We start from the raw sequence: 22,191 nt of genomic DNA, 5'->3' as shown, positions 1-22,191 counted from the left end.
GGGCTACTTAGGGGCAGTCGACGAGGAGCCCCCAAACCGTTTCAACTTGGCGTGCCAACCTCCGCTGTCAGGAAGGGAATTGAGACGGGCACAACTATTCCCTATCTCCTCTTGTGTTTTTTTTTCTGAAATCACTGGTTTCTGTGCAAAAGTGTGCACATGTATGTCCTTACATGTGTGCACGTGCTGTATGTATGCTGCTTATTTAGTACATGGATGAGCCCTGAAACTATTTTAATTTTTCAGACAATTTTACAAAAAATGTGAGTTAGCATAGATAGGCACATAGATAAATCTTCCTCCAAAGAGCTACATTCATGCAGATGAGTTCACAGACAACACTATAATTAAAATGCAATTCTGTCAATTTTTTTCTGTGTTTCTCATGTTTTAATAAAGTATGGAAGTTTCCTGTTGATTTAGAAATTTAAAAGTATGTTAATTTTAATGGGGAACCAGTGATCAGGCTTTCCTGATGTTAACATGCACCACTGTCATTTACCTACAACCCCGCTGTAGCACCCTTGCCTATTTGAAAGTGCCCCGTTCTGGATCATCGCATTAGTTAACGCACCCCCTCCACCTCTCATTGATGTGTATGACATATACATCATCCACAACACTTTTCTAGAACCCCTCTATAGCACCCCTGCTGTCTCGCCCATCTTTTAAATTGTCCAAGCTTCCCTCCACCTCTGGCCGATATTTCCTACATCATCCACAGAGTCAGCCAAATGTAGCTGAGCTGTTGCTCAGACTGGGCATGTGCAGTTTCAGGGCATAGGAAAGTAATCATCTGAGCATGTGCAAGATTTGGCCGGCACTGTGGAAGAGATCTGGAAGACGTGAGGGTTTTTGTAGACTGTTACCATGAGGAAACATGGCATTAATTAAAACCTGTAAAACACAAGAAAATGCATTTTTATTAGTTTGCAAAGCTTGATAAATGCATTGGAACAATATGATTGGTTGCAAAGATGAGCTTATGTTTCAGTATCTCCAGACTATACTCATGAGTGAAGTGGACCCAATCTGATTGATGGGCTTCTCATCAGTGTATGGAATTACATGACAGACGCACCATAACATTAAGCTGTATATGGTAACAAAAGAAAGAAATATTGCATTCCTATATTCTACAGCTGGATCCACGAGAAGACCACAAACCACATTGAAGTGGAGAACATCTGCCTTCATCACCTCTACACAAAGTACACCGTCCAATTGCTGCTGTTCCGGCCTTCAATTGCTTTTCATAGATTCGGTTTTGTCCTTGGCATTTTTATCCAGGATTGTGGTTGGACTCGCAGTGCGCTTTTGGGAATGCATGTATTCAACAAATGATAAAAATCCATCCTTATCCAGATCATCTTCTTCCAGGACCTCATCGGTCATTTCTGTCCAGAAATTAAGAATTGGGTCACACATCGGGGGGACATTAGGAACAATTGCTTACACTAATACCGTATACATCCCATTCACAGTGAATAATCAAGCACAGGTTGTGCAAATAACAATATCTTGTGTATCTAGAATATATATTATTTATAAAGTGAAAGGTTCAGTCCAGCTTGACAAAGTGTGACAACAGATCCTCAGTGATTCCCCCCCATGGCAGTAGTCAGATACTCCCCTCATTCCCATCATCAAGCAGTAACATCATGGCCATTATTCCTCAGTAATCCCTGCTCGGACCATCTCGCATCAGGTCAGTTCTCCACCTTCCATCAGGGATTACTGGTAGAACTCAGGGTGTACTGCTGTAGTCATATAAAGCCCCCTCTCGTTCCTTCTGTTCTGGGTGGTCACTCATGCCCTCTCTTCCGATGTGGCAACGTTACCCTCACTCTCTACCTGAAGATACAGCAGAACCCAACCCTCTTGTCTTTCTGCTTTGTGCCAACACACGGCTCGGAGCATGATTTGTAGCGTGAAGCTTCTCGTTTCTATGCTAAATAAAGCCTGAACGAGGCGAACATGGAGCTGCCATTTGGAAACCATCACGCTCTTCTCCGGCAGGAGGGGCTCTGTGGCTCATCTGCCAGATGTATGGCAAGCAGACAGCAAGGCCCAGTTGCCAAAATATAAATTTTCTAGTCACCATAGGAACCAGAAAGAAAAGCTGTTGCTCTTTGCATTACATTAAAATCAGATTTGTGACGCTGCACACTAGGGGCCATAGGCAGATGGGGGGGCAAATTTTCTCCTCTTTGTCAATCTGATGAGAGGCACAGGACCCAATGGTGTGATAATGAGAACAAGATCTAGATTAATGCCGCTTGCTGTAAATGAAATGTATGGTTTTCAGGTAAAATATATATATTTTTTTTCACCCTTGAAGATAATGACATACAGTGTGAACACCAGAGCTGACATTCTCCTACAGAGCTGTAATCTACAGCGATGTGCCGTGACAAGCGAGCCTCTGGAAGCACACACAGCTCTGCTTTGATCTTCTTATCAGAGCTGCAACCTCGTTTTCTGATCACTTTGAACTTGATTTGCACAACTTTTTGTTTTGCCTTTTAAAAAGGAAAATTTAACTATTCAGCAACAAGAGCAAAGAGAAGAAAAGAAGATTGAAAGCCGATCAGATCTCCGGAGAGCACCAGTATATAGCGAATTGGCCTGGTCCTACCGCTAAACCTTAAAGCTTTGATTTGTATTCACATGGATGTCCATGTCAGATGGCATCACTCTTTCTGGCAGCACTGGCCGCATTAGTCTGCAATGTAATTATCATGCTCGCATACATTGCCTGATGGTGGAAGCTGGTGGCAATTTTTTCTTTAACTGAAACATTAGGGGTTTTTTTTAGGTTTGTTTTTTTTAATATGCCAAGAATATTCGTTTTGGCAAGATCAAGTGAGTCAAGATTTATATATCAAACAGATCTAATGTGAATACACTACGCTAAACTTTTGAGAGCTGGGTAGATATAATTCATTAGGAAGTTTCTAAAAGGTACATTCACACAAGCATATTTAAAAAAAAAATGGTTCAGGGTTTCATCCAGAAAAATGGGACAATTTTTTCTCACTTGTCATCTGCGTGCAAGCAGTTTTTTACAGCAGCAGATATCATTTACAGTTTTAAAATTGCAATGTATTTGTAAAAATTCTTAAAAGGGAACTTGTCCCCAGTTTGGGCCGATATGAGTTACAGCCATCACCTTTCAGGGCTTATCTACAGCACCCTATAATTCTGTATATCTGCCCCCAACCTGACCTGTAAGAGTAGAAAAAGATGGATTTTTGGTTCTTACCGTAAAATCTCTTTCTTGGAGCCTTCATTGGGGGACACAGAATACCATGGGTGTATGCTGCTAGGAGGCTGACACTATGCAAAACAAGAACATTAGCTCCTCCCCGGCAGTATACACCCACCGACAGGCACTAGGCACCTCAGTTGGTGCAAAAGCAGTAGGAGAAGCAACGGAAACTCTCTAAACATATGTACCAACCCAACAGGGGACTCAAAGACCCAACACGGTACAATTTAAACAGGGAGGGTGCTGTGTCCCCCAATGAAGGCTCCAAGAAAGAGATTTTACGGTAAGAACCAAAAATCCATCTTTCTTTATCGCCTTATTGGGGGACACAGAATACCATGGGATGTTCCAAAGCAGTCCCAAGGGCGGGAACAGCAATAAGGAACGAAAGAACAGGAAAGGCTTAGGTCGGCCGGTGCGCCACCGCCGCCTGCAGAACCTTCCTACCAACAACCGCATTAGACGAGGCCTGGGTATGAACCCTGTAGAACCTCGCAAATGTGTGCAAGGACGACCAGGTCGCGGCCCTGCAAAGTTGCAGAGCCGAAGCCTGGTGTCGAACGGCCCACGAAGCTGCCACAGCCCGGGTGGAGTGAGCTCTCACTCCCGGTGGGGGCCGTTTTTCCTGAAGTCGGTATGCTTCCTGAATGGTAGAACGAATCCAGCGAGTAATCGTGGATTTGGATGCCGGAAGCCCTTTCCTGTGACCTTCAGAGATGACCAGCAATGAATCGGATTGACGAAGTGAAGCGGTCCTAGCGAGGTAGACACGCAAGGCTCTAACAACATCCAGCTTGTGGAGTGACCTCTCAAGAGGGTGAGAAGGAGCCGGACAAAACGATGGAAGAACGATATCCTCGTTGATGTGAAAGGAGGAAACCACCTTTGGCAGGAAGGAAGGAACGGGCCTGAGGACGACTTTATCCTGATGGAGCACCAGATAAGGAGAACGGCATGACAAGGCCGCTAACTCAGAAACTCTTCTGATGGATGTAATGGCGATCAAAAAGGTCACCTTCCATGACAAAAGCGACAAAGGAATGTCCTGGATGGGCTGAAACGGCGCCTTTTGGAGAGCGACAAGAACGAGATTGAGATCCCACGGTTCTATTGGTGAATGATGAGGAGGAGCCACATGAGCGACTCCTTGGAGGAACGTCTTAACCTGCGGTAAGGAAGCGAGCTCTCTTTGAAAGAGGATAGACAAGGCAGAAACCTGGCCTTTCAGGGTACTGAGAGACAGACCCGAATCTGAGACAGACCCGAATCTAAGCCAGACTGGAGAAAACCCAGTATGGACGGAATGGAAAAAGCCATTGGAAAAACTTTTTTATCGTCGCACCAACGGAAAAAAGCCTTCCAACACCTGTGGTAAATGCGGGAAGAGGCTGGCTTCCTGGCTTTGATCATCGTCTGAATCACCTGACTGGAAAAACCTGATTCTCTTAGAATTGCGGCCTCAACGGCCATGCCGTTAAATTCAGAGACCGAGAATTCTCGTGGTAAAGGGGGCCTTGCGAGAGAAGATCCGGACGGACTGGAAGTCTCCAGGGAACGTCCGCGAGCATGTTCACCAGTTCCGCATACCAAGGCCGTCTCGGCCAGTCTGGAGCCACAAGAATTACTGGAACGCCTTCCGATTTTATCTTCTTGACCACTCTTGGGATCAAGGCAAGAGGTGGAAAAAGATAAGGGAGTTGGAACTGGGACCACGGAATTACTAGGGCAGCGCAAGCGACGGCTAGAGGATCCCTGGACCTGGCTACGAAGCGCGGAACTTTGTGGTTCATCCGAGATGCCATGAGGTCGACGTCCGGAGAACCCCAGCGCTTGCATATCTGATCGAAGACTGAGGGATGGAGAGACCATTTGCCTGACGCTAGGCCTTGACGACTCAAAAAGTCGGCTGCCCAGTTTTCCACCCCTGGAATGTGCACGGCGGAGATTGCTGGGACGAAACGTTCCGCCCAGCGCAGAATCCTGGCCACTTCTGACATGACTTGGTGGCTGCGCGTGCCGCCCTGATGGTTTATGTACGCCACAGCCGTGGCGTTGTCCGACTGAATGTGGATCGGCTTGCCGACGAGAAGGGGTTGCCAGCGAAGAAGGGCCAGAAAGATTGCTCTGATCTCGAGCAGATTGATAGGAAGAAGAGCTTCCTGAGGGTTCCAGTGTCCTTGAGCCGTCCTCTGATGAAAGACCGCTCCCCAACCCAGGAGGCTGGCGTCGGTGGTGATGACTTGCCACCGAAGCGGGAGGAAGGACCTCCCTTGTAGGACTGATGTAGACATCGTCCACCAAGTGAGGGATTGCCTCACTTTGAGGGGGAGAAGGATTGGCCGGTCTAAGGACCTAGTCGTCTTGTCCCAGGCTGAAAGGAGGGACAGCTGAAGAGGACGAAGGTGGAACTGTGCAAAGGGCACTGCTTCCAAGGAAGCTACCATCTTCCCCAGAATTTTCATGCAGAATCGAAGGGGAATGGGCGTTGGTCGTTTGAGGGCTCGAATCCCTTTGAACAGAGCCGCAAATTTCTCCCTCGGAAGAAACACCCGGGCCAGGTTCGTGTCGAACTCCATGCCTAAAAAGGTCAGACGCTGAGTGGGGCTGAGGACGGACTTTTCTTTGTTGACTAACCATCCGAGACGGTCGAGAGTATCCAGAGTTATCTGAAGACTTAGGAGACAGTCTTGACGGGACGAGCCCTTGATTAAGAGATCGTCCAGATAAGGAATGATGAGAATCCCTCTGGATCGAAGGATGGCCATGACCGTCGCCATCACTTTCGTGAAAACACGGGGAGCGGAGGCTAGGCCGAAAGGGAGAGCCGTGAACTGGTAATGATCGTCCTGAATCGCAAATCTGAGATATTTCTGATGTTGCAAGCAAACAGAGATGTGAAGATAGGCATCCCGTATGTCCACAGAGCAGAGGAATTCTCCGGGTTCCATTGAGGCTATCACCGATCGAAGAGACTCCATTTTGAAGTGAAGAATCTTCACGTGGAGATTGAGCAATTTGAGGTCCAGGATTGGCCGCAGGGAACCGTCTTTCTTCGGGACTACGAAGAGGTTTGAGTAGAACCCTGAAAACCGTTCGTCTGAGGGAACAGGAACAATCACTCCGGCGGAAAGGGAGGAGACGGCCTGAAAGAATCCTGGAATGTGGGACCGTTGTCTTGGAGGACGAGAAAGGAAAAAACGCCTGTCTGGCGGGGAAGAAAATTTGATCTTGTAACCGGATGCGATGATTTCTCTGACCCAAGCGTCGTCGACAACCGACAGCCAAGCGTCCACGAAAAAGGAAAGTCTGCCTCCCACCCTGGAAAAATTTCCAGGTGGTGGTGCCCCGTCACTTGGAGGCAAACCTACCGGAACGGGCATCCGAGGACCTGGAGTATTGTCCTCTAGATCTCCAGCGGGGAGCGGGCTTGTAAGAAGGTTTCTTCTGCTCTCGCTCCCTAGAAGCGGAAGGACGCTCTTGCTGGACAGATCTCTCTGTGGACGAGAACGGACGAAAGGGCCTAAAGGGCCGAAAACCCTTTCTATTAAAGAAGCGTCTTGGTCGAGACTGGGGGAGAGAAGTACTTTTACCCCCAGTGGCATCGGAAATTATTTGATCCAGTTTGGCCCCAAAGAGCCTAGAACCATGGAAGGGCAGATTGGTGAGCGACTTTTTTGAGGTGGTATCTGCATTCCATGACTTTAGCCAAAGAACTCGGCGTACAGCTACTATATTGCTGTTAGCCCTAGCTACACAACCGGCCGCATCTAAGGAGGCGGCTAAAAGGTATTTACCCGCGTGATTAATTTGATCTGCCAGATCTGCCAGCTCGTCCTGGGGAGCTGCCGCTAAGATGCCCCTGCGAAGAATTTTTGCCCAAGCCGAAATGACTTTAGCTACCCAGGAGGAGGCGAAAATAGGGCAGAGGGAGGCACCGGAGGCCTCAAAGATAGACTTCTCCAAAGATTCTAACTGCCTGTCCGTCGGATCCTTAAGCGATGCACCGTCTGGAAGGGACAGAACTGTATTCTATGCGAGAAACGGGAGGGTCCACTTCAGGGGCTTTGGTCCATTTAGAAAGCAAATCAGCCTCAAATGGGTACAAAACATCCAAATACCTGCGGCCCGAAAACCGTTGCTCAGGGTGCTCCCAATGTTTGGCTAGAGTAGTATCAAACTCGTAGTGGTTTGGAAAAGTCTTAGATGGAGGTTTTGACCGTTTAAATGGGACAGAACATTCCTGAGGAAGGGGCTTGTCCTGCTTAATCTCCAGGGTTTGGAAAATAGCTGAAAGAAGACTATCGACCATACTTCGTGTTTTAGACATGTCATCTGCTTCTGAACTAGATCCGGATTGTGGATCGTCGTCTGACCCAAGGTCGTCCACTGAAGGAGACGGACCCCTGGGTGAAGCAGACGGGCCTAGCGAACTGGAAGACGAGCCCGATAGGAGACGCTTCCTGGACATCCTATTCGGCCTGTCCCTCTGAAGGTCGCGGTCAGGACCGGACGACTCACCCTGAGAGGCGGTCGGAGCAGCGGTGGCTGAAGATAGCTGAGGCAAACGTTCTAGGACCTGGACCAGGGACTGAGAGACTTTGGTCAGATCGGAAACCGACTGAGACATGGCTACGGCCCATTCTGGGAGAGGAGAAGTGCCCCCATCACGGGGATCTGTGTGCTCCTGAGAGGCCGACATAGCTGAAGGACTGCAGGATGGGCAGAAAGGAGATGGCTGACCTGAAGCCCACTTCCTTTTACAGCGCGCACAGGCGTAATGAGTAGCGGTGGGCCTGAAACAGAGCTCCCCTGCAGGGTTGGGCATAAGGAAAACTGCGCTGAATGTCCGCGGAAATTGGGGAAAGAACTGCGGAGGAGGGCTAATATCTCTGCATAGAGCAGAGCCTACCTAGTTCCGGCGAGCAGCAGAAACGCTGAAGTGTCCCCCAAGCAGCGCAGAAAGGCAGGACCGAAGAAACAGGAAATGCCCGATGAGGTGAGCGGTGGGCGGAGCTTAGCGGCTGAGCCGCAATTGGAGCAGAGATGAAGGAAGGGGATGAGGAGCCCTGTGATGGGCTAAAAAAGGCGCGAGGAAAGCGCGCTCAGAAAGAGGAGGAGGCGCTCTGAGAGCGGGCAACAAAGTGAAAGTGAAAGTAAAAACCAGCGCCGCAGCCCCGTGATTAAAACGCCCAGGAGGAGAAGAGAAAGTCCCTGTAATGGAGGTACTGGCGCGCAGGAGAGCTGTGGGAAAACATGGCCAGCTATGAAAACAGGGAGAGAAAAACCCCTGTATTCAGCCTTGTAATATGAGTGGAGAGGCGCGCGGCTGGTGAGAGCGGCGCCCGACAGGCAGTGGAGAGGGGCGGGAAATTCAAATCCTGGTGATGTCCAGTTACCCACCAATGTGCCTTTTGGGGATGCTGCGGGCTGGAGGGATCGTTCAGGCACCTACCTGAAGTCCCTGAAGAGGATGACCACAGGGGCCTCTTACTAGGGTAGTGGCCGCTGTCCTCTGTACCCGCTTTCTGTAGAAGACGGCATTAACCTCTTGATGGCGAGGGGAATCTTGCGATCGCCGTCTTCCTCTCAGCCCTGTCCCGAGAGAGGGGTGAGGAGGGGGATTTTTGGCAAGGACCAGCCACCTGTCCGCATCCCATAGCACCCGGAGGTGATATGGGACAAAGTCCTGCCAGCGCACTGAGAGTTACGATGTGGGATCACCACACTGCTCGCTCAGCCGCCTGATATGGGAAAGCAGAGTGAATTTTCACCCTGTTTCCCGACTTGAATCTGCAAAATAAAAGACAAGAGAATTAAAAAGTTCACACTAGAACACCTAAAGAAAGAAAAGGTTAATTGCGGATCTGGGAAGATCCCGGTCCGCCTCCTACAGACACTGAGCACAAACTGAGGTGCCTAGTGCCTGTCGGTGGGTGTATACTGCCGGGGAGGAGCTAATGCTCTTGTTTTGCATAGTGTCAGCCTCCTAGCAGCAGCAGCATACACCCATGGTATTCTGTGTCCCCCAATAAGGCGATAAAGAAATAACTTTTATTATACTCACCTGAGGGGCGGTCCGGTCCGATGGGTGTCCCTGGTCTTGGTCCGGCGCCTCCTATCTTCATGCGATGCCGTCTTCCTGCTTGCTTCATGTCTCTCTCCTGCGCAGGCGTACTTCTGTTCCCTGTCGAGGGCAGAGCAAAGTACTGCAGTGCACAGGTGCTGGGAAAGGTCAGAGAGCCCCGATGCCTGAGCACTGCAGTACTTTGCTCTACCCTCAACAGGGCAGAGAAGTACGACTGCGCCAGAGCACGATGACAAGGAGACTGTGTGGATGACGTAGGGACGCATCATCCACAAGAAGCAAGAAGGCATCGCATGAAGATGTGAGGCGCCGGACCAGGACCAGCGACACCGATATATAGAATGCTGTATATCAGCCCTGAAAGGTGATGTCTGTATCTCATTTTTGCCAAAACCGATGACAGGTTCCCTTTACAAATTGCAGATTAAGTCAGGGGGAAAAAAATTGCCTCATTGAGCAACATTGGGGTGCTGCACATTTTTTTCATGACGGCATTCGGCGCTCATTTACAGAACCGTATTTTTGGTCCAAGACTGAAAATTTTTGCATATAATAATAATTTTATTTCTATATCACCGACATATTCTGCAGCACTTTACATTTTAGAGGGGACTTTTACAGACAATAGACATTACAGCATGACAATCACATAAATCAACAAATGCCCAGAGGAATGAAGGCTCTGCTCGCAAGCTTACAATCTATGAGGAAAAAGGGGATGGTAACAATTGCTTTTATTGTTTGGACCATCCCTAGTGTAAAAATCGGGTGTTCCTGTTGCTGCATGAGCCAGTTATCAGCCTAAGTATGTAACAATACACACAGAGGGCTATTAAATGCATAAAGCATGTGAGAACATGATGCAAGGAACCTTGTTATGATAAAAAATTTTGAATGGGCAACACAGGGATATTTAGGTTAATGCGTTAGGGCGATAGGCCAGTCTGAACAAATGCATTTTTAGGGCACGCTTAAAACTGTGGGAATTAATTGTATTAACCTGGGTAGTGCATTCCAAAGAATTGGCGCAGCACCTCAAAAGTCTTGGAGACGGGAGTGGGAGGTTCTGATTATTGAGGATGTTAACCTCAGGTCATTCGCAGAACAGAGGGCACGGGTAGGGTGGTAGGCTGAGATGAGGCAGGAGATGTAGGGTGGTGCCGAGCCATGCAGTGTTTTTTGGGTGAGGGTAATAAGTTTGTACTGGATTCTGGAGTGGATGGGTAGCCAGTGTAATGACTGGTACAAGGTAGAGGCATCGGTGTAACGATTGGTGAGGAATATGATCCTAGCTGCAGCATTGAAGACGGATTGGAGAAGGGAGAGTTTGGTAAGAGGGAGACAATTAGTAGAGAGTTACAATAGTCCAGACGAGAATGAATAAGAGAAACGGTAAGAGTTTTTCAGAGTCGAAAGTAAGAAGGGGTCAAATTCTAGAAAGGTTTTTGAGGTGCAGATAAGAGCGAGCCAGGGATCTGATGTGGGGGGTGATTGAAAGCTCGGAATCAAGTATGACCCCAAAATAGCAGGCATGTTGCTGGGGAGTAATGGTGGAATCACACACAGGTATGGCAATGTTGGGCATAGGTACATTAGTAGAGGGAGGAAAAACGAGTTCAGTTTTTGACAGGTTCAGTTTCAGATAGAGGGAGGACATGATGTTAGAGACAGCAGTAAGACAATCACTGGTGTTTTCTAGAAAGACAGGAGTGATATCAGGAGAAGTGTATAATTGGGTGTCATCAGCATAGAGATGGTACTGGAAACCAAATCTACTGATTGTTTGACCAATAGGGGCAGTATACAAAGAGAAGAGGAGGGGGCCTAGGACTGATCCTTGAGGAATATATAATTATATTTACAGAAGAGCACAAAATACAATTCATCAATCCAAGCTCACCACCTTACCTATGTAATGCTTCATTTTTTCCTCCTTTGAAAAAACATTTCCAAGATGCTCATCAAGAGATTCCTGTAATGCTGCCATTATTTCCAGCCCATCTAGGAGCTTATTATGATCAAAGTCATGCATTCTGCAACGTACACAGGGGCATAACGTTAGTAGCAGTTTCTCTACAGTCGAGTAAACTTTGGTCTATACCATTGGGCCGCTAGTTCTTAAACTATACACGTGATTGGTCAATCAAATAAATTAGTAATGTTGAGATTGGTAGAGGGTCATCTCAGTCTGTGTAAGGTAGACTTACATGCAAGCGACGGTCTGTACATTGTAAAGCCTTTGTTGCTCTATGTATACTGCAGGATATGCTTCTACACCCAAGCAGTTAGTCATGGCTTAAAGGAGGTCTGCCAGTTGTCCTAGTCCATGTCTATTATTATTAAATATTTGTGTTCCCCTTTTATATAACCAATTTGTATGAATTTTTTCTTAGAACTTTGCACTGTGCCATGCCTCTGTTACACCTACTGAAAAAAGGAGAATAAATTGAAGAGATCACTGGTATAAAAAAGGGTGTGTCCCTATAGTTTGCGATTAAAGGGGTAATGTTTCTTCTTGTGGAGAGTGACAAGCCAGGCCTGGCATGTCAGAGTGAGGAGACTTCTACACCAAGCTCCTCTGGGAAATTAAATATGCACATTGTCTCTTCAGAGAGAAAGAGGACTAGAACCCTAGTGCCACCTACTGGACATAGAAATACCAAAAGTCAGTATCGACCCTCTAAATGAGCCTTGCCATACGACTTAGGAAATCTCAATGCAGACACGGCGTTTCGGGATACTGCCCCTCGTCAGTGCAAAGTATGAGATCTTATTTGGTTACAGAAGAGGCAATTTGCATATTTATTTGCCCAGAGGAGCATTGCATGTCATATAAGTCTCCTCACTGACATACCAGACCTGGCTTGTCACTCTACACCAATAGAAACGTTACCCCTTATATCCCAGTTTTAAGCCTCTCACCTAACCATATCAGACCTCATACATTGCACTGATGAGGGGGCAATACCCCAAACACTGTGTCCACTGGCCATATGCCGTGGTCTGTAGCAGCTGGATGGTAGCAGAACTACCTCTTACCTTTCGGCATACGCAGTTCTTCTTTTGATTAGCTAGCCTGGAGCAAATGTTATCTTTGCGGTATGATGCACATGTAAGTTTGCACTGAGCCAAATAATTAAAAGAAGAGCCTCAGCTACCATCAACCAAGAAGTGTTTTTCCCCACTCCTGTCCATCGGCCACACACCATTGTGATGTGCCCATTGATTCACACCAAATCGAATGCTAACGTAATGGCTTTATCAAGTAACATTCTAAGAACAGACCATCTTAGAAAGACAAGAGACAGCGCAGATTCTTCTTTTGAGACCTGCAAATCAGAATCAAGAGCCTGTATGGAAATTTTATTGTAGCCCAAAAAGGAGTGATTTGCAATGACTTTTCTATTAAAAACCATTAGGAAGTGATCGTCTTGTTTCGGGCATTATCTAACTACAATATCATGTAGAATCTAAGCCATCATGCTGTGTACGAGTAAGGGCCAAACGGCGTCAGAGACATAAGTTACGCTCTGTCCCTGCCCTATTTAGGGACTCCATTCCTATCCATATTTAGATGTAGGACCTGCTTCTTTCCAAAGTCTGAAATATCTAAGGTTGTGAACAGCAGATGTTGATCATATATTCTTCTCCATGTACAATTTCGATTTTAAAGGGACTATTGGCACAGAATGACTGCTCAAACCAAGGACAGGCTCTGGGTGCATCATGGTGTGGCCAATCATTTAAAGTGCACCTTCACACCTGCTTGTTTTCCTTCTTCCGCCATCTCCCACCTTTTTTGATTAACAGCTCTGGATTCACAGAGCAGAGAAGGGTGGAGACAGATGGAAAAGAAGCAGGTGGGAAGGTGCACTTAATTGTTTGGCCCAGCCAGGTAGCATGAAGTGCCTTAACTTGGTTTGAACAGACATTGTGTGCCAACAAGAGTCCCATTAATATTCTAGAGATAAAAAGTGATAGATGACCAATTGATGGTAACCAAATTGACATCCTGGCTTCATCTCCCTTGTTAAGCTAGGTTCACACTTGCGGATGGCCGAGCTGCGGATGTCTGCGGACTTCCTCCATGAAGCTCCGCCCACGGCTACACCTCCTCCGGTCATCTCCGCCTACGGCTTCATGCGGCCTGCGTACCCTATCTTTAACATTGGGTACGCAGGCCGTGCAGATGTTTTGGCGATGCGGTGAAAAAAAGAAATTCCAACCAGGTGCGTTTGATGCGGGTCGCCGCATCGTCAAAACGATGCATGCGGACGCATCCGCATACATAAGCACGGCCTGCGTACCCAATGTTAAAGATTGTGTACGCAGGCCACATGCGGCCGTAGGTGACCGGAGGGGGTGCGGCCGTGGGCGGAGCTTCACGGGAGTCCGCAGACCTCCGCAGCTCTGCCATCCGCAAGTTTGAACCTAGCCTTATAGAGGCAGATGATCAGCGTGCAGCCTGTTACCGCAGACTCTTCTAGCAAGATTGAATACAATCAAGTATAGTCCCTCAAAATGGTTTGCGTCATCTTCAGCAGAAGTACAATGATCTCCAGTCTCCCGATTGCTGAGGGAGGGACAGGCGCTCCTGCATGCGTGACTGATCAGGCCAACAAAATTACCAGACTGCTACTATATTAGGCAAGTTTGACACTATAGCATCAGAAGCACATTGGGACTGAAGTTGTCCCAGCCTCAGTGCAGGGCTTCCAAGATCTAGAGATTGTAAGCACTGACCATGCTCGACCAGTCCCACTGACGATGAACTGTAAACAATAAAATATATATATATATATATATATATATATATATATACACACACACACACTCTTGTGATGATCAGGGGAGTGGCAAATGTAATAAGTGAATTAAAAACTTGCTTATTTTCACAACAGATATCCCATTATACCCATTTAGGGAGATAAGAATAATCCTTTAAAAGTCCAGCAGATTGCAGGGAATAATGCCCAGCACAAAATTAATCTTCCTGTAGGGCTTTGCCTCACACTTACGTGAAGTAATAGAATTCAAGCTCATCTTCTGTAGCTTTGTCAAGGTCAATTTCTCCCAGTTCATGCTTCAGTTCTTCTTCAAGATGACTAAACATTGACATAGAAACAAATGACAGAAGGAGCAAATGACCAGTATGACCTATACTATAATGGGGTGTAGCATATACATACCCAGCGAGAAACAAATAAGGTTTCCCTAACGCTAGTGTGGAAAATTCATACAGGGTTGTACACACGTCAAACCCTATCTAACATAAGGTCAAATCTAATGCCAGCCTTGCACATACTACAGCAAATAATAGGGTCAATAACTGGGATTAAAATGAAGAAGTGGTCAAATTAAACAATACTTGACCTGCTTTATTTTACCCCTTGTGAGTTGCTCCAGTCTCGGCTTCACATTCTTGAACATGATCATTCGTGAACTGGCTCTGGTCATGACAGATCTGCTTCTCGGCTCTAGGTTTGGTGTAAACACCCCAATAAAACCCCTCCGTGTGTGTGTGTGTATAGTGTAGAGCTGTGTGTGTATGTATATAGTGTAGAGCTGCATTACTCTGATAGAAGCCAATCAGGGCAGTAATCTTTCCAGCACAGTAGACTTATCTTTCCTATAAAGTGGGTCACCATAAAAACAAAGAAAAAAGTACATTGTGCAATAAAAGTTATTGGGGCAAATGGACAACTTGTCCAACTGTACTGTTAAGCCGTGGCATACAACAGCATTTTCTTTCGAGGTTTACTTTGTGTTTGCACTGTCGTAGGAAGACAGAGGAAGATCACCCAGTGTGTGCACAGAACCTTACTCTAAAAGGCTACATAGATTTTTTTTTTTTTTTTTAAATCAAAACCATTTTTATTGCGACAAACAATTTCCCAACAATACATATGACATTCTTGTTTTACAAATCACTGTAAATCCATCCGTTTTCATGACATGGTTGTAAGCATACCTGTATTGTACCATGGTATAATCTTATAATTTTATTATAATCCAATTGTCAAAACTTTCCCTTAAACTCATCTGCCAAAACACCCCCCCTTCCCCTTGTCTGGTATGTCTTCTTTTCCTATGTGTTTGTTTCTTCAATATCCACTAATACATTCATTCTTCAGATTATATAATTCCTATGCCCTTCTATATCCTACTCTAACATAAATGTATTAAATATCACATCTCCAGCGAGCGCCTCTGAAACAACCCGGGTACATTTGATCCATTTTCCCCAAATTTCTTAACAGCACCTCTCAATACATATCGGACTGCACGAGAGCCATTGCCTGGCAATACACTTTCTTGTATGACACAAAATTTTGCCTATTCCCAATTGAATGGATGCATTAACGCCACAATGCCCAGATATCCCAGAATACATGTTTTTTGGTTTCATGTCCAAATGTACATTAAACACCTGTCTTACCAATTTATCCACATCCTCCCATAGCCCTCCAAGCTTGGGGCATGACCAAAACATGTGTAATAGGTCAGCTTCTTCTCTACTACATCTCGGGCATTCATCTTCACTTCTCAACTTCATTTTTTTCATCATCTTTGGTGTCCTATAAGCCCTACGAATAAGGAACAACTGGGATCTTCTCTGCGCTGTGTTTATTGACAGTTTACCTGTAGCTTCCAGTATGTCCTCCCACTCTTCAGAAGATATCTGTCCCACCTCCCCTTCCCACCGGGAATTGGTGAGTGCCATAGGGTCTCCCAAAATTGTACTCAATAGAGATTGAAATATTAAAGAAATCAGCCCTTTCATCCTTTTTGCTTTGACAACATGGACCGGTAACCTGTTAGTGGATACTCTAATCGGTGTTATATTATCCTGGGCCTTCAAGGCATGCCGCAATTGTAAATTCTTATAGAATTATGAGTTTTTTATCTGATAAGTTTGCTTTAAATGGTCAAAGCAACAAATATTCCCCCCTATATATACACCTGATGCAAATATCTCAATTGATTTTTTTTTTTTAAATGAGGTGTGGAAGAGAGAGACATAGAAACTTATCAGACGACATAAACTTACTGATGGTCGGTGATGATGGTCTTATTGTGAAAAGCATCTTTAGGAAATTGTCCCCTCACGGACGTTTCTGGCTGCCCATTTACAAGACTCCAAGGTACAAGGATAAAAAGCCCAAAATACAGCATGCTTCTTGCTGCTCCCTCCATGATGAATGTGTCTGCACCCGAGTGCTGAGGTGTCCTTACCAACACCTGACGAAATTCCCAGAGAACTGGACTCTGCAGAGCAAGGAGGGCTTGTGTATATATTAACCTTTCACAAAAAGTGAGATTGCAGATCATACACTGCTTTTTCTAAAGAATTGGGCTAACTCTTTGAAAATAGCTGTGCCCATTCTATGTGATTTTGGCATATCATCAGGCCCCACAATTACTTGGAAGAATCCCTCTCTTACGACAGTGGGCCGTAAACCCCCTCATCCAGTTGAAGGTGCTGAGCAACTGAAGGCAATTTCAACATTTTCATGTCTCGGAATACAAATCAGTGAGAAACTACCAGATTATGAAGCGTTTATCCGTTATAGGATCCACCAATTTGATCAAAATGGTCTTTAAGCCTCAAGCCGTTAATTTCCTGCATAATAAACCGCGGTTGTTCCCCGCAGTATTTCTGGACAGCTGAAGAGCCCCATCTGAATGGAACGGTGGTCGATCCTCCGCCCCATTTATTCTTAATGGCTGTGCCAAATACTTGATCTGTTAGAAATGAATGACAACTGGATATGTGAACAGTGCCAAAGAGATGGAAACCTCCAGGAAACAAAAGAAAAAAAAAAAAAAACACTTCAGACATTTGCACATTATTTTCTGAATTTATTTTGCTTTAGCGTTTTGCTCCATGAAGAAAAAAAAAAAATAAAACTCACCCAAAAAATTACAATTACAATAAAAAGCATTAGCAATGCAATATGGTTACAAAATGATAAATTAAAAATCAGGCAGCAACATACAAAATCCATGTTATGTACAGTGTGAGTATAACACTCTGAACAATGCTTCTAAAGAAAAGTTAAAGGGAATCTGTCAGCTGGTGCTTGCTGTGTAACCTGACAGCATGAATGCGGTAGGGACAGAGACCCCGATTCCAGCGATGGTCACATCTGCTGCACTCAAACTGTGACACGTCCGTTCTCTCTTCTGCAGATCTAGCAGAGCTCCGTTGTTGCGCTGTGTATAACCCGCCATCACCACAGCTTTCTGTGTACCAGCTAATCAATACTGGGGGAGCGGCTGGACTAGGATGCAGGAGTGCAGTGGTCTTGTAGTGAATCTCCTGCTGATAAAACACAGATTCTGACACACCCCATTAATCAAAGTCTCTGCTCCTACATTATGGTGCTCTAGGATTACATAGTAAAAGCCTGGTGACAGATTCACTAAGTTTGCAAAATAGGCTGTATGTGATCTCTACGTGGGTTTATAAACAGACTTATCAGATACGGAAACTGGTGTGTTGGGACCAATTCTTATCGTCCCGAATGATTCAGATAGTGATAAAATAAAACCTTTTTATTCCCTATATTGGAATGGTCTTTCAGATACAGTCTACATGGCACAATCATTGTGATTGCAGACTCACTTGTCAGTCCGAGGTTCTCTGGCAGAAGAAAGCCATTTAAATGTATCAATCGGCCACTTAAAAGGGAAGCTATCATCTGATTTATGCTGCCCAAGCCGAGAGCAGCAGGAATCAAAGCCTGGCAGCACAACTGCAGCCAGGTATATTTTTAACTGAAATGTTCAGGTGTTTCTAATCCACACTATTTTCTTTGAAAGAATTTGGTCAGGTATCTGCATGTGTAAGTGCCCCTTCCTTATTATATCAGAGGGGTTAACCTGCTCTCTTATAATATATTCTCAGGCGAGGTCAATATTAGAATGGTGGAAGCGTAGCGCCAACACCAATCAGCCGCGATGACCTCCAGATGTAAACAGCGTATAGAATCGAACATCACCGCCCCATAAACCGGGTAGTGCCCACTGACACGTTCTGCAGATCACCTACATATTCCACTATTTCCACGGAACCATCAACTATGGGAATTATAGTGGTCCTGTTTACCCACCCAGTTAGCACTTCTGAGATGGAAAGCCCATTGTAAACTAAATGTCAAACTGCAATGTAAGAGAGCCAAATGCATAGATGGCCACCGACAGAACTCGTACAACTCTCTCTGGAGGGATAACCACATGCAAAAAGCCACATATAGGCAAGCATTTCTGTGGCCAGGTGGTTGGGAGCCACACAAAATGGAACAGCGGGTCAAGTGTAGACTCGGACCGCAGCTTGTGCACCCCTGCATTATATGATTTTAAGATTTTGGTAGAGGATGGATGGCAGTAAATTTATACATTGCTAAAACCAGAAGCATCATCACTTACTAAATATCTCTATTATATTCAGTCAGTGTCCTGTATCTGGCACCATAATGTATGACCCGACTGTAAAGCCTAGGAGTGAGATACAACATGGCAACTGATAAAACCATTACTAATCTGGTTTATAAGAGGACCTCATGTAAGCCATGCACAGTATGAATGGTTGAAGCACAGAATAACAGTATTCATTATTGCACAGTAAAAGCCAACAATTGAGCCATGGAGGTGGGCCACCAACAGAACGCTACAGAAATCTGCGGAATTACTCCCTATGTAAACATGCTTCTATAGACACATGATTATCATTCCCTTTATAAAACAATATATTGCTGTGTCCAATATCCCCACTTCCCCTACTGGTTTTTAGCAAGAGCTGTTGGTAGTCTGATGTATGTGTAGTGGCTATAACTGCTGAACCATCACTCACATAGTGTGTAAGGGGCGCAACAGGTTGGGGCGTGCAGCCACAGCTTTATACCAAATATAGCATTTAGGGCTGTGGGTTCCTCACCAACACTCACATTATAATTTTAGGTTATCTAATAAAATAACCCGCTACATCATCCACATAAACCCCGGCTTCATTCCAGATGTACAAACAGGGTTGAACTGGCCCACCAAAGAACCGGAGAACCCTCTGGTGGGCCCTGGCTTCTCCTTCGGGACAGTTTATAGTGCAATCCCTGCAGCTGCTATGGGGCTCTTGAGTGTGGGAGAACCTGGCTCCACCTTCAGGAATTCACCATCAAGATTTCAACAGTATCTTAATAAACACAATATCAGAGATCAAATCAGTAAGCAGTGCTGAACCCCAACATGGTTTATCTTACCGCCACACCACTTGATACAGTGCCCAATTAAAATTAGTTTAGGCCCAAAAATCACTTTAGTTGTGCATTACTTTCCTATACATGAAAGATGGGCCCTCAAAAAGTCCTCTGGTTGGCCCGATGTTCCTCAATCTGACACCATGTGCAACGCTGTATGGGTGACCAAAGTCCTTCCATGCAAGACACAAACAATGTGGTCACCATCAGTAATTCTAAGCAACAAATGGGAATCAATATAGTGTTTCACTGTATAAAAGTGGGAAGACAGAAGACAATACATACAGGTGGTGTGCAAGTAGAGTAAAGCCATGTTCACATATTCAGTATTTGGTCAGTATTTAACATCAGTATTTGTAAGCCAAACGTGGAACAGTCAGAGGAAAAATATAATAGAAACACGTCACCATTTATCACCAGCTCCTGGTTTTGGCTTACAAATACTGATGTTAAATACTGAACATGTGAACGTGGCCTTGGGGACCGATCAGCAGCATTAAACAATTGCCAGTCGATAACCCGTTACCAATCAGCGGTCGTGTAAGGGCGGTTTCACATTTGCGTTTAAGGCCGCAGCGTCGGCCTGCGTACGTCCGCCGCTAAGCCCCGCCCCCTGCCGTGCCTTCGCCAGTAGCTCCGCCTACAGGCGCATGACGCTGCATGCGCCCCCTATATTTAGCACTGGGGACGCAGGCCGCGCGCAGGTATGCGTTTGGTGGCGCATGCGTCCTTTTGACGCTGCGCCGAGCGCACCAAATTGCAACCTGTTGCGTTTGGCGCTGGTCGGCGCATGCGTCCTTTTGACGCTGCAAAAGTTGAAATGGCTAATAAAAATGGCTAATGAAAAGTTGTTAATGGCTAATAAATTGCTCAGTAGCACAGATGAACCATCAGAGCACGCTAGGGTTGTAAATCCAAAAGTTAGGTAAGAAAAATTAAAAGAGGTAGGAAGTAACCGACTTTAACGACCTTCTGACAAAAGATGAAGAACAAAAGCAATATGTCCTGCAAGTTGTAAGCAAATGCCGAGCATTATATTCTGACGTTTCAAAAACTACTTTAACAAAAGCTCTAGAATAGATTAGATAACTATGTAAAATTATCAACTCATGTAGGTTAGCGTGCTCTGATGGTTCATCTGTGCTACTGAGCAATTTATTAGCCATTAACAACTTTTCATTGTCTGTAATGGTGGGATCAAAAAACGATAATCCCACCAACTCTGCATTCAAATACCACAAATGGTTCGAAAATTTGGTCAGGGCTATTTCTGCAATGTTGTTGTCACATTCTTTATAGTCTAACAGACTATGCAAAATACCTAAATCTTAAAATACCTCAATTTGGATTTTTTCAAACTTTGAGCGACGAGCGGCACGGGTTAACGTCGTTTGATCGAGCTCAAATTTTGGCTCTCTCAATATCTGGAAAGGGGAATCGTTTTGTGGGGTCCAGACGAACAAGATTCTGACATTTTTTCCCCCCCATATGAGATCCGGTCACCCTAGTGCGCACACACCCTTAAACGGCACTCTTATCTAGTAGATGAGTAAATGAAGAACTGATCCTGCGGGAACTTTGGAGCAGTAGAAGGGCGTCCATAGTAAAACCAAATCCCCTTGGAGATGCACAAGAAATCACGGGCTGTAATATCTTCTGGAGCAGATTGTGTTAGAGAGAATAAATAAGGGATTTGCAGAGAATATAACTCCTTAATTCATTACCGAGTGCTCCCTTACACTAGGCTGAATAGTAGTATTGAGCATTTTTTTGCTATAATGTTGCACAAATAAAACTGCACTTACAATGCAAGCAGCAAAAGAAACTGGTTTACAAGGCAACGTAGAAAATGTGAGGCCCAGTCCTACGGTAGCGAGTCTGTGGACTGCCAGCTTACCATTACAGACAATGAGATTGCCTTTCATGGCGCTTTTCCAACCTGAAGATCCTAATATCCAATTAAGCTAATAGATTTTATCACCTGGTTTGGAATCCTATAAAGGAAATGCTTAGAAGTTGATGCATTTACAGATACCATTAGTTGGGTTCAGAGGTGAAAACCACCACCTCTATATATAGATATGCCGGGTGGGCTCTTCTCCAAAGATGGCTGCGAATAGCTCTAGTTAACTCCATACTGACATCTTTACACGTTGCAGATTTTGTGTGGCAGAACAGGATTTGTAAGAGTCATACAATACAGACACAATCACTCATCTTTTATCTGAAGCATGAATCTCGATAAATTCAGTGCTTTAAGAAATTTTTTTATGCATTTTGGCAGCTTCTATATTTCTAAGAAATCCTATTTGTGCTCCTTGTATCGGTTTGGAATCCTCCTCTAGGCAAGCGTGGAGAAGAGGGACATGCCCAGTTAATGTCACCCTCCACTCTGGCACCGAAAAGCCACTACACATTTGTCATGTATACTCACCCTACCTGGTGCCCTCAGTTTACCTCCTGGTGATTCTTCTACCGAGACCTGGATTCTGGTGGTCCGCCAACATCCAAGGTGGACACAGCAATGGCAGAAAAAGCGATGAATCAATCCTCCATAACACAGGAAGAGGCATCGTTCA

The 22,191-nt window shown here is 45.4% G+C and overlaps 1 protein-coding gene across 1 annotated transcript; it reads right to left on the bottom strand.

Moving 5' to 3' along the window:
• Positions 1-905: 905 nt before the first annotated feature.
• Positions 906-20,748, bottom strand: LOC141063478 (uncharacterized). Its single transcript, XM_073557527.1, has 4 exons — positions 16,408-20,748; positions 14,375-14,461; positions 11,265-11,389; positions 906-1,397 (listed from the first exon to the last, which is right to left on the bottom strand). Exons 1-4 carry the CDS (start codon positions 16,686-16,688, stop codon positions 1,243-1,245), a joined length of 648 nt encoding a protein of 215 aa, XP_073413628.1. The 5' UTR covers positions 16,689-20,748; the 3' UTR covers positions 906-1,242.
• Positions 20,749-22,191: the final 1,443 nt, after the last annotated feature.

This window comes from Dendrobates tinctorius, unplaced genomic scaffold (assembly GCF_039654945.1).
Source record: "Dendrobates tinctorius isolate UK_male_01 unplaced genomic scaffold, ASM3965494v1 ptg000250l, whole genome shotgun sequence".
NCBI lineage: Eukaryota > Metazoa > Chordata > Amphibia > Anura > Dendrobatidae > Dendrobates > Dendrobates tinctorius.
The sequence above is the reverse complement of the archived record's forward strand: the minus strand, read 5'-3'. Positions and strand labels throughout refer to the sequence as shown.

Bases quoted from the DNA above. Each gene is read 5' to 3' on its own strand.
- LOC141063478 (XM_073557527.1), bottom strand. From the start codon at position 16,688: ATGATCTGCAATCTCACTTTTTGTGAAAGGTTAATATATACACAAGCC. The intron at 14,462-16,407 runs GTAAGTTTATGT...GTCAATGTTTAG, and splicing joins ACCATCATCACCGACCATCA to TCATCTTGAAGAAGAACTGA. The intron at 1,398-11,264 runs GTAAGGTGGTGA...ATTTCTGGACAG, and splicing joins AAAAATGAAGCATTACATAG to AAATGACCGATGAGGTCCTG.